This window comes from Fukomys damarensis, unplaced genomic scaffold (genome assembly GCF_012274545.1).
Source record: "Fukomys damarensis isolate Sample0158 unplaced genomic scaffold, DMR_v1.0_HiC HiC_scaffold_14, whole genome shotgun sequence".
Taxonomy (NCBI): Eukaryota; Metazoa; Chordata; class Mammalia; order Rodentia; family Bathyergidae; genus Fukomys; species Fukomys damarensis.
Genome location: NW_022900926.1, coordinates 75,839,042 through 75,852,681, shown reverse-complemented (window position 1 = coordinate 75,852,681; position 13,640 = coordinate 75,839,042). Strand labels below are relative to the sequence as shown.

Sequence of the window (13,640 nt, the reverse complement as noted above, 5' to 3'; positions counted from 1 at the left end):
CAGCTACACAGGGCCGCGTCCTCTGAGCACAGCGCCCGGCGGCCTCGGGACACACCACTCGAAACCCGGACACCCACGGCCGCCGACCCCTCGCGTGCCTTTCCTGCAACGGACACCGCTTCCCTCCTGGGCTCGCACAGTCTTCTGGGAACTGTAGTTCCGGGCTTTCTGAGCCTCGCGCCGGGGGCAGAGCCAGGCGTTCGGGGCGGAGCCTGTCTGGGTGCGCCGAGGTCCTGCCGGGAAGCTCTGCCCAGAGGGTTGTACCCCCGGAGAGACCAGCCTTCTCTTGCCCTGTCCTTCCTTCCTCCACAGTGGTACAGGAGCAGTTTCCTTCAATTCTATCACTTTCTCCCTATTAAAACACAGGGAGGGTTGGCACAAATGCTCTTAAATATAGCACCACCTTCCTCGTATTGATACGTTTGTGTAATAGATAAAAGAACTGTTTGAATGTCTGTATTTCTATATATCAAATTTGAAGAGTAATAAAAATTAAAGACAAAGGCAAAATATGCTTTTTCTTTTATTGTAAGTAACAACAATGATTTGTTGCTCCTGCTGAGTGACTTCCTGAGGACAGACACCACTTAATCTTACTTAACACGGCATCTGCCACTTTTATCCTGAAGAAGATATGAGAGATGACAACTGGAAAGAAAATTCTTGTTTATTTGTTTTAATTCAGATTCAGTGTGACGCCGGAACCCAGGGGAAAGGCAAAGACTGAGCTACAAAAACTTGGATACCAATGAAATGTAGAAGAAACGAATAGAGAGTAATCAATGAGGGGGGAATCATATTTGTCACCTCTGCACAGAAGTCAAACACCAGGCCGGGTTAGAACAGAAATTTGAGAAGATGATACCTGAAAGAATCCAATCAGGAGGTAAAAATGAATTTGTCTAACATCACTGACAATGAAAAGGTAGAAATTCTTTCTTCTTAGATTTATTACCAGTGCTGAAATTACCCCAGAATAAAAGAGAAGGAAAGGGTTTGATTTCTCCCTCAAAGCACCAAAGCTCTTCGTGCAATGAATGCACACATGTACTAGAAAGTCCCACCTGCCCCAATGGGTACAAGAGGGTTCTCTACCAATAATATCACGGATTGTTTCCAACACATAACTGGCAGCCACTGTGCCCCTGGTGCTACAGGATCTGGGCAGAATTCCATCATCTTCACCTAGCCTGTTGGTTCAGATGAGAATTAAACCAGTCTGGCAAGATGGTGGGAGAAAGCAACACTTCAAAGGAATGCCAAATGCTCTTAGCTGATCTGACCCATGCCCAACCTTTGCAACCAGGCTTCAGCCAAAATTGCTCCACCATTGCTTGGGGTATCAGTCAACTTGCCAGTTGCTGAAACAAAATATCTGACACCAGTAAGCTAAAGGCGAAGTTTATTTTGGCCCACAGTTTTCAGAGGATTTAGTTCATGGTTGGCTCCAAGGTAGAAACAACAGGGAATGGTAGAGGAAAGCTACTCAATACATGGGAGCCAAGAAGCAGAGAGAGAATAAAAGAACCAAAGATGAGAATACACCCTTCCAGGTCATGTTCTCAGTGACCAACCTCCAACCAGATTCCACCTACTAACAGCACATTCAGTGGAAGTCAGTAGATTAATTCACTGATGAGCTCAGCACCCTCATAATCCAATTGCGTTTCATAAGCCCCACCTCTGAATGCATGACACTTTGGGTGGACACTTTAGCTCTAAACCATAATATCTGGCCTCCATAAATCATTTTTAAAAGTGAGGATTCCAGGCAAGGAATATATCTCAGTGGTAGAGCTCTTCCCTGACATGAGCAAGGCCATGGATTGAATCCTCACTACTACAAAAACATAAAATAAAATGTCTCAATGCTGGGTGCAGTAGAGTGCACCTGTTGTCTCATCTACTTAGGAAGCTGAGGCAGGAGGATCACTGAAATCCAGGAACTTAAGACCAACCTGTGCAATTTAATGAGACCCTGCCTTAAATTTTTTAAAAAGTGAATAAAAGAATTCCCATTGCTATATAGAAGTTAGCCCTTCAGCCCATGTTATCATCATAGAAGCAAATTACTCCTTGGTCTGTTACTTCATACAAACCATATCCAATATCCTGTGAGCACCATGCCTAGCCTTCGCATGCAGGAGCAACACCTCCATAGAGAGCATTGCTTCCCACGCTGGTCACTACTCACTACAGGACCAACTGGTTTGGGAAGAACATTACAGGACACTGCTGAGATTCTCATTTCCAAATTCTGCAGGATGATATTGTCTCCCATGTAGCACTAATCCAAGGTGTAAAAAGCTGCAAGTACTATGACAGGCTTACTACCTCTGGTCCAGTAGAAATTTTAACAACAACAGAAATATTCTGTAATCTTCATTGCCCAACATTGTAGCTACTAACCAAATGTGGCTGCTGCACAGGTAAAGTGCAGCCAGTGCAACTAAATTTTAAATTTATATTTAAATGCAATTAATGAAATTACTTAATTTAAATTAAATAGCCACATGAGCCCAGGGGCTACCACATTGGACAGAGCAGCTTATCTCACCAAGAAGGGAGCTGCTGAGGACACCAAAAAAAAGCGACTATTAGCTAGTGTCAAAGATTTTTCTTACTTGGACATCCACACAAAAATATCAAATGAAAGCATTAAGAGGACACTTTGTGGGCTGGGGACTTAGCTCAGTGGCACCAAGCATGCCTGGGAAGCACAAGGTCCTGAGTTAGATCCCTAGTTAAAAAAAAAAGACACTTTGTATCATAAATTCCAATATCAAAAGCATTGTTTTTCACTTATAAAAATCCAAGTTCAAGATGCTGCTGAGTAATCATCATGCATCATGGAAATCAATGAAAAATGGATATGTTTTCTCCTCACTGAGGACCAATTTTACCAGATGTAGCAAGCAGGCACCTGAGTTTTAGCTAAAACCATTGATATAGATATAGATATAGATATAGATATATGTATAGACATACATATATATATATATGTCTAAATTCTAGGTTCTTTGGCTATTTCTGGCTTCTTTTTCCCCAGAAATTGGTTTTAGTGGCAGTGCCCAAGCTTAAGTTTTTCCATTTAAAAGAAGAAAACAGAAATCAATCAATTGACACAGGCAGGAAAAAAGCAAAAAGCAATGATAAACAATTGTAAAGACAAAACACAAAAGAGAATTTCAGGAGTCCAAGGACACCTGTACCATAATATATTGAGTAAACTCAAAGGCTAAAATGCAAAGGTCTTAAATTGGATTTGTGAAAGAAAATTAAAAATGTAAGCCACAGTGGATCTACCCAAAACCAACTGTCTATAAACATATAACCCAAATTGAAGTCATCCTGACTTTCTCAGAACTAATCTATTATCATAACACAAAATGTAAGCTTTATATCCTTATCAGCATGATTCAATGAAATTCAACCAGTTACAGACAAATGTGTTTAGCCATTTCCCATAAAAAATTAATCATAACAGCCAATCACAAAAAAGGTTAAAGTACTTCCTCCTGTAATGCTTTGCAAACTGTGCTGCTGTAACTGCTGTATGGTGTTTTACTATAGTACAAAGTCTCTTGGATCACAGCCTTTACTTTTTGTATAATAATAAAATTTCTTTTCAGTTTTATGGTTTCTTTTTCCATTGATTTCCAAATTCCCTGCACTATAATATGATAATATACATGGAATAATTTCACTTCCTTTACATTTACTCAAGCATTTTCTGTGAGCTAGTATGTCGTTTATTTCAGAGAAAATCCTATGTGTAGCTGAGAAGTATATTTTCTGTTGTTGTTTTGGTATGAAACATTCTGTAGATATCTGCTAAGTTCATATTTGCTGAAAGTTTTGGTTCAGCTTGGTGAGGCCCACGGTTCCTCTATTGCTGCTTGACAAAGATCCAGCATTGATGGGCCTTGGGTTGAAAGCATCGCTCCGGCTTTTATTTTTGCTTGCACTTTTGATTGGCTTAATTGCAATTACAGGAAATTTGGTTTTAATGAAAAAACCTGTACAAGCTACTTCTGAGAAATATGTGTCCGTTGTGTCAGTCATTGAGCCCCTAAGCACAACCCCTGATCCAGGGACTTTCTTTGAAGGGGTTTCCAGTATTTCAGTAATTGAGGATTTTACTCAGACAAGAACCCCCCAGCTTTCTTCCAAGTGTCCAATTGCTTATAAAAATCCCAGAAAGGTGCTCAAAGATTTGTGGTAGAGTGATCTCATGGCTACTAGGCAACACCCACCCCCCGTTTCCTACACTGGGGCTTACATAGGTAAAGTTAGAATGGTGTGGAAAGATAAAAAAATGAGTAAGATATCAAGATTTGACCTTTGCAGAAAGAATGAAATTTTCAGGAACACAGTGATGTCTACACACTAAAGAACAAGTAAATACTATTGCCAGGCAGCTGAATAGTTATTATAGAAAGGCTTAGTAAGTGCAAAGTACTTGCTTTCTGACTATATAAAATAAAAGTTTAACCAAGAAGTTGAATACCCACAGCAGTACTTTATCAAAACCAAGTGACCTGCTAGGAGTTGGCTGCAGTCTTTCCATTGTAGTCGAAATAGATGTAGGAACTTTGAAAAATGGTGGCAAGCTTGGATTGTTCTTTTGATTTTGCTTTCATTTACGCTTTTACTGGGAAATTGTTTGATTAATAATAGCTGAGGCAATAGATAAAATGTTCCCAGAAATAACAATAATAAAATAGGTATGTGCTGTATTTTATTGGAAAAATGATCATAAAAGATTGTATCTAGAAATTGTAAACGTATGCCAATTTCCGTATGTAACCTTAACTATGATATAAATAAAGAAGTCCTCCAATGTTCGGAAGGCACAGCACCTCATCCCTACAGAGTATGTCTCATTCCTTCACAAGCGCCGACTCCAACCCTCCTCCTCAGGACCTGAACTCTCACTGAGTCTGGACCCCGGCACAGCTCTTATATTTCTTTTTCTTTTTTTCTGTCTAGTTGATCTATCTGTGACAGTAGGGTATTGAGGTCTCTCACTATGATTGCATTAGTGCTTAATTGATTTTTCATTTCTGTGCATGTTTGTTTTATATAGTTGTGTGGGCTGGTACTTGATGCATATATTTAAGATTGTTATCTCTTCCTCTTGGATTTTTCCCTTAACAAGGGTATGGTGACCTTCTTTGTTTCTCTTGATCAGTCTTAGCTTCAAATCTATTTTGTCTGCAAATAGAAACATTCCCATCACATGGAATATTGCTTTTCATCATTTGATTTTCAATCTATGAATTTCTTTTTCGGTTAAATGTGCTTTTATATGCAGCATATTGTTGGATCTAGTTTCTGCTTGCTTTTTTTTTTTTTTTTTTTTTTTTTTTTTCTGTACTGGGGATCAAACTCAGAACCTTGCACTTGAGAGGCAGGTGGTACCACTGAGCTAAATCCCCAGCCCTGGATCTAGTTTCTTGATCCATTCTGCCAATCTGTTTCTTTTGAATGATGAGTTGAGACCATTTCCATTGATAGCTATAAGTGGTATATATTGACTTATCCTTCTGGAGTTATTTTCCTGTTTTTAGTTTCTTTCTTCCCCACCCCTTCCATTTAATTGCTTGCCTTGCCTTGTGGATTCGTTCTCCTGGAGTTCATGGAATTTCTATTTTTCATTGTCTCTTCCTAGAATATCCTTCAGAACTTTTTGGAATGCTGGTTTGGTGGTCATGAATTTCTTCAGGTGATTTTTATTGTGAAAATATTTATTTCTCCATCAATTTTGAAAGATAGTTTCAAGGTGGGTCAATCTGGGTTGGAGGTTGTTTTTTTTTAGGGCTTGAAATACTTCACTCCAAGCTCTCCTTGACTTAAGGGTATGTGTTGAAAAGTTTGCTGTGATTATGAGGGGCTTTCCTTTATAGGTGATGTTTCTTTTATCTAAAAGTTTTTAATATTCTGTTCTTATGTTGAATTTTTGAAATCTTAACTCATATGACTTGGTGTAGTTGTGTGTGTGTGTGTGTGTGTGTGTGTGTGCGCGCGCGCGCATGTGTTCTCTTGGCTAATTGGAGATCTGTATGATTCACTTATGTGCATATCAAATTCTTTCTTACTGTTTGGAAAGTGTTCTGCCACTATATCTGTGAACAGGTTTTTTGTGTCCTTTACACCGCATCTTCTGATTTTTCATTGATTTTGATTAATCTTATATTATTATTGTTTGCAGCTGTTGGATTGATTTTTCATGGTCCCTTGCTATTTTGAGGAAATCCTTCTTTTGATAGTTGCTAACCACAAACCTGTCTTTTAAATCTGATATTCCATCCTTATAATTGTTTATTCCACTGTATATACTTTCAATAGAATTTTTAATGTACTGGATATTTGTTTGAATCTGTTTTATGGAATCTGTTTCTTTCCTATGTTGGGCATTCATGGCTTCCATCATTTCCTAAGCTCCTCTATTTTTTTTAAATCTATATCTACTCTAGATTTGCTAACCATGTACCTCATTATGGTCATTATTTCTTTAGTTACCTGAGAATTTATTTAGAATTTTTTTCTAGAGATTCACTTATCTGCTTTGTTACTTCCACTGCTATCATTTCAGAAAGTTCAGGTGGCTTTTGATTTCTTCCACCTCATTGCCCCCTGAATTTGCTTTGGGTGAGCTGGAGATCTGAAGTGAAATCTTGCATCCATGTCTTCTCATTTTCTATTTTTTAAAGTTTGTTTTCTGCATTGATCCTTGCAAATTGCCTATAGTTAGTAGCTTTATTACTTTTAGCAGACCTCATTAGGAAATGACTAGTGTTCAGCTATGTCTTCTGGTGTAGCTGGCTTTGGCTTTTGAATCTGTCTCAGGATCCTACTTCTTCAACTTATTAGGGATGATAAGTTGCTGCTTATCTGTCCTAGCACCAAGTTCTTTAATAATGGACTATGGTATTCTTTATGACAATGATAATATGTATAATAACAAAATTTTAAAGCTTAACGTGATCAGATTTTATTTTTGACATTAAAAAAAAGTGACAACTATTTGCTGTTTCTAAGAGAACAACCAGAAAAGGGGAGAGGTATTATAATGTATTTGTCAACATCTCCAGAAAAAGACAACTGAGAGAGAGACAGAGAGAGAGAGAGAGAGAGAGAGTTTAAGAGATTTATTTTAAGAAATTGGCCTACATGATTATGGAAGCTGGCAGGTCCAAATTCAGTGTAGCCAGCATGTTTGAGACTCAAGAAACTGTATGATGCAGTTCCTGTCCAAAAGCTAGAGATCAAAGACAGCAATGAGGTGCATGAAGTCAGAGACAGTCTTCTGGAGAATTCCCTCCTGCTCTAGAATGTTAACACTTAGTTCTAATCAAGATTTTTAACTGCTTGCTTATGACCCACCCACATTATGGAGGGCAATCTGCTTTACCCAGAGTTCAAAAATATAAATGTTTATGTTATCTAAAACCACTGTCCAAGTTGACCCATAAAATTAACCATCATATACAATATTAATGGTGCATATTAATTATACAAAATAATGGGATTCATTTTGCCATATTTGTATATGTATCAAACATACTTTGATCTTCTTTATCTCCTCCCTTACTCTCTTTGTGCTTTCTTTTCTCCTCCCTTTCCTTTAATAGTGTATTCTCTCTCTCTCTCTAATTCCACATGTGAAATAAAACTGATATTTGTCTTTTTAAGTCTGCTTATTACATCTACTATAGTGTTTCCCAGTATCATCTATTTTCCTGCAAATGATTTCATTCCTTACGGATATATATTTTTTTCATCTGTTCATAGACACTTAGGCTGTTTCAACAGCTTACTTAGCTATCGTGAGTTGTAGCACAATAAACATTGATATCCAGGTAGCACTATAGAATACGCATTTCATTTCTTTCAGGAATATACCAAGGAGTAGTATGGTTGGATCAAATGGTAGCTCTATTTAAGGTTTTTAAAGAACCTCCATCATACTCTAGTAATTTATATTTACATTCCCACCAACAGTTTAGAATTAACCACTCTTATAAACATTCTGAACTTATACTTAACATAAACTAAAAATAAAATTATGGTTGGTAAATTACAAAAATAGATTTCACCACCATGGTGGTACATTTTTTAACATCCTTCTCTCTGAAACTGATAGAGGTAGCAACAAAAAAAAAAAAAAAGACAGATGGGGCTGTAGAACATTCAAAATTTCAGTGTCAGGCCTTATCTAAAGGCCTGCATGACATTCACCTAGCAAAAATGGTATGCCCTCTTTTTTCAGTCCTGGGGGTTGAATATGAGGTCTTCTCACTGAGCTATATCCCAGTCCCACCACTCATCTTTAATTTTTTTTTTTTATTAAGACAGGGTCTTTGCTAAGTTGTTAAATTGCTCAGGCTGGGCTTGAACTTTCAATCCTCCTGCTCCAGCCTCCCAGAGTGCTGGGATTACAAGTGTGTACCACTACACCTTGTTAGGAATGCACATTGTATTTAAATATATATATGTGTGTGTGTGTGTATATATATATATATATACATATATATATATGTATGTATACACACACACACACATACCCATATATATTGTTTACAATAATACAAAGGATAATGGTTTTTTTTTTTTTTCAGAATAGAACCAATGAGGATGCAACTAGGAAAACTATAACTGAAGCCCAGCTGGGGCAGTGAGAGAACCAAAGGAGTGGAAAGAACAGAGGCATCTGTCAAAAGAAAATAAAGGGTTGTAGATGTGGAAGCAACTGCCAGAAAGGCAACAAACACTGAAGTCAGTAAAAGAAACCCTGGAACTGAGTCAAAAGAGGCAGCCATGGTCTCACTAAACCACACTTGCTCATTCAGTACCCATGCAACAAAGAATGACTGCATAAATTTTAATCTCATCACTTCACCTCCAGGCAGATAACCCAAAAAAATAATCTGAAATAAAGGTAAATATTTATCAGCAAATACCCTCCATGATTCAGGCACTATGTTAGTAAGCAAAAAGCCTGGCATATTAACTATGGGAAGACAAATATTTTCAAATGATTTCGCTCATGGATATATAATTTCAAATTGAAATAAGTGCTCTGCAAGGATAGAAAACCAACCTGTGAAAGACTGAGGACAACTAGGAAAGCTTTCACAAAAAAAAAACATTTAACCTATAAATCAGAGACTGAATAGGACAGATCTAGGCAAAGAAGACAGGGAGATAAAATGTTTTGGGTGGAGAGGATGTAATTTGCAGTAATGTTGTGGTACATGGAATGTTCAAGGAACCTAACAAGAGTGGAGTTTTGGTTGTGTCCCTGAAAGTCAAGAAGTTAAAGGTTGTATGTGAAACGAGAGATGAAAGTTCAGAACCTTGATGGTGATTAGGGCCTTTAACCCTAACAGAAGGAGAAAAGCATCAAGAATTTTAGGGAGGTGAGAGTAATACAATTAGATTTGCATGGGGCCGGGGAGTTCACCAGATCAAAAGTATAAAGAATGAGTTGGATTAATTTTTTTTTTTTTTGGTACTGGGGATTGCAAGGCAGGCCACGGAATTGCTGAGCTAAATCCCCAGCAGATTAAATTTTAATTGATGAGGAGAGACTAGGGAGAAATAATTATTGTTTAAAGCTAGACATGAGCCCAGCATAGTGGCACATGCCTATATGTCCAGCACTCTGGGAAACTAAGGCAGAAGAATTGGAAGTTCAAGACGAGCCTGAGCAACTTAGCAAGACCTTGTCTAAATAAAAAATAAAACAGCTGGGAATGTAGCTCAAAGATGGAGTACACTGGGTTCAATTCCCAGTAGCACGAAACAAAGAAAGAAAAAGAAAGAAAGAAAGAAAGAAAGAAAGAAAGAAAGAAAGAAAGAAAGAAAGAAAGAAAGAAAGAAAGAAAGAAAGAAAGAAAGAAAGAAAGAAAGAAAGAAAGAAAGAAAGAGAGCCATATGCATGGTGGTGTGATATGTCTGTAATCCCAGTTACTTAGGAGGGCGAGGCTGGAGGAATCTCTTGAGCCCAGGAGTTAGAGACTAACCTAGACAACATAATAAGACCCCATCAAAAGGGAGTGTAGAGTTACCTTTCAGACAGCATGGTAGTTCTACAAGTAGAGATAACTGAATGGACTGAGAACAGTTTTTGTGATAAAAATTAATAACATTTAATAATGGATTGGATATGGAAAATGAGAAAGAAAAAGATGGCTTATCCAGTTGCATATAACATGGTGCTATTCTCTGAAACAGAAAACAGTAGAATAGAATCAGATTTGTAGGAACAAACCATGTCATGGAAAGTCTGAGGTGCCATGAAGCATTGTAATACAGATATTGTGTAGATGATTGGACAAGCATGATCATTCAGGCTACAGACACATAGTAGGAAATATATCTGGATGGATAGTATTTGAAGCCTAATGAGAGAGAGCATGAAAGGGAAATGAAGAGCGTTCATTTGTCCAAGACATTACTATAGATTGATCTTCAATGAAGGGAGTTATCTCAATGGTACAGATAGCTATTTTCTAGAGCACACTGATGTTGTGGATCAAGCTGTGGTGGGAAAGAAAAAGAGTAATAGGTAAATGGAGTGGGATGTAGGGTTGAAGAAATATTTTTTCCCTTTTATTTTATTTTTTCAGATTACCAGATAATTGAGTTTTAAATGCTCTGGTCAAAACCAAGTGAATACAGTGGACCTTCAAGTTACAACCAGCCTGACATATAAAGAACTTGGGTTAATTAGGTTAATGGAAGATTCATCTGCCTCTTGCTATCTATAACATGTACCCAGGTAAGCCTCCAGATCTCAGCTGTATTGACTTACAACCAACTTTAGTTACAACCAGCCCTCAGGAACTGATTGAGCTCATAAGTCAAGAGTCCACTGTATTTTCAAGCAAGAATATTTAATGATAAAAAAATCTAAAGCACAGGGAGCTTTCATAAACAAATTAAAATTGCATAAAATTTCAACAATAAGAAGATTTCTCAATAAGTTGTGTTATTCATAATATTTAATGTCTGGCAGCAAATTATAAAAGCTGTGTAGAATGAAAGGATAGCTGTGATTGCAGGAAAAACAGATACAGCAAATATTAGGATGAAAAATGAGGTCATAAGGGCCAGGAATGAGAGACAGGATTATCTTTGTGTACCCATTGAGCTCTTTCTGATTTTTCCCTCTATGAATTTATAACTTAGTCAAACCTGTGAAAATAGATAAAATATTTTAAGCAACCAAAAATCAATGATATACTATATGAAAAGTATTAATACAATGGTCATTGTGATTTCTCCAAAACATTTAGTCTATTTTTTTGTGATAGTACTGTTTTTTGTACCAGGGATCGAACTCAGGATCTTGCATTTGCAAGGCAGGTGGCAGCACCACTGAGCTAAATTCCCAGTGCTGTGATAGTACTTTTAAATTTTTGTTAAGGAAATTTTCTACTTGAAAGTAAGGAAAATAGCACAATTAAACCCAATATCTGCTGGGTAGTGCACACCTGTAATCCCAGCACTCAGGAGGCTGAGGCAGGAGGATCGCTGTAAGTTCAAGACCAGCCTGGGCTATATAGTGGGTTCCAGGTCAACTACATAGTGAGGCCCTGTCTCGAAAAACCAAAAACAAAAAACAAAAACAAACAAACAAAAACCAATATCCTCATCACCCAACCAATTTTGTTTTGTCAATATCCCTACTTACTATTCCACTTTCACATTCTGTTACTTTGATGCAAATCTCAAACATCATAGCATTTCATTTCTAAATATTTCTATATATGTCCAAAAGACAAGAATTCCAGAAAATAGTAATACTGTTATTCCACATAAAATATTTGAAAAAAGGGAATTCTATCAAATATGCAGAAAATGTTCAGAATGTTTCAAGGATCTTAAACTTTTTTTTTTTTTTTTTTGAGATGGCGGTCTCACTATGTTGCCAAGGCTGGGCTCCAACTCCGGGGCTCAAGCAATTCTGAAACTCTACAAAAGTGTCTTAGACATGTTCAACAATGTATTCATTTGAGTCAGAATCCAAGTAATACCTATATATTACATTTCTTGATATGTAACTAAAGCTTCTTACTCTTTTAAGAGGGACAGGATCTCACTGTGTAGCTCAGACTGGCCCTGAACTCACTAAGTAGCCCAGGTTAAGCTCGAACTTGCGGCAGTCCTCCAACCTCAGCCTCCTGAGTGCTGGGATTACAGACATGCACCACTACATCTGGTTTTAAAGCTTTATTATTAATTATTATTATCATTATTATATATGATTGTTCTCCTTTTTTCCTCCTTAACATTAATTATAAACCCCAGTTTCATCTTGGTGTCTGTACTTCTGCACAGCCATGTGCCGACTTTACCCCTGAACTTAGGGCATGTAGCTCAAGCGTTGCCTATCCTAGCCCACTGCTAATAGCTGATCAGAGAAATGAGAAATTGCCGAGAACTGTTAGGAAAGAAGCTTCCTTGCCATTCTGAGGAGCTTTAAGAATTTAAACATTCTCTGTCTGTCTCTTAATCCTACTCTATTTCCTTAACAACCCCAGTCTCATAGATAGAAAGATAGATAGATAGATAGATAATAGATTTTTTTCTGGTAGAATGTTGGTTGCTTTTAAGATCAGAAATAAGCCAAGAATTTCTGTTTCTATCATTTCTATTCAACATTGTAATGGAGGTTCTGGTCAATGAAAATTGTGTTGAAATAATTTGATATTCATTTGGAGAAGATCAAAAAATCTCAATCCAGGCCAGGGATTCAGCTCAGTGGCAGTGCCTGCTTCACAAGTGCAAGGATGGAGTTGGATCCCTGGTGCAAAAAAAAAAAAAAAAAAAAATTTTATCCATACTTTTACATCATACACAAATTTTCAAAAATATTATAAATCTGTGTAGGGGAAGTGGAAAGGGGAGGGGAAAGGAAATACGGAAAAGAAAAAATATGAGAATAGGAAAAATGGAAACAAAGTCTTTGTAAATGTGGGGGGGTGAAGGGAGGGCTGGGGTATGGGGAAAAAATGAGAACCAAGACCTGTCATGTAAAGGTACAAGATCCCAATGATAAATATAACTGTACTGTATACTTAAAAAGTACCAATAAACTCAATAAATCTGAAGATAAGTGATAAAACTATAAAATTTCTAGAAGAAATTATAGGATATTATTTTTATGATCTGGAAGAAGGTAAATAAAGCCTTCTTCCCAAAGGACACAGAAAGCAAAAAGGCATAAAAGCAAAAATGTGATATTAATATTTAAAACTTTCTTGGCAAAATACATCATTATGAAAGTAAACAGGCAGATTATCTATAGAAAAATTCCTTACAAAACACATATAAATAATTCTTATATAAAGTGCTCTAACCACTCAAAAACAAGCTACCCAAGAAGTTGAAGACGTTCATGCTATACTAGTCTTAAGAAATATAATATGGCCCTACAATAGAAAAACATTCTAATATCTCTTATGAAACCAGGTTAATAAGTGTGTATCCCATTAGTGCGAAAAGGTTCTTCTTTAAAACCAAATCTAACAAGCTGGGTATTTAGCTCAGTGGCACTGGTGCCTGCCTCACAAGCACAAGATCCCAAGTTCAATTTCCAGTATGAGGACATTTAAACTAATAATCTA

The 13,640-nt window shown here is 37.1% G+C and overlaps 1 protein-coding gene across 1 annotated transcript in view; it reads right to left on the bottom strand.

The window, feature by feature from the left end:
- Window positions 1-3: 3 nt before the first annotated feature.
- The window catches only part of LOC104850340, a 31,463-nt gene continuing 17,826 nt past the window's right edge, over window positions 4-13,640 (bottom strand). Inside the window, exon 9 of the mRNA XM_010607206.1 lies at window positions 4-352. Coding sequence (XP_010605508.1) covers window positions 4-352 — 349 coding nt within the window. The remainder of the gene's footprint in view (window positions 353-13,640) is intronic.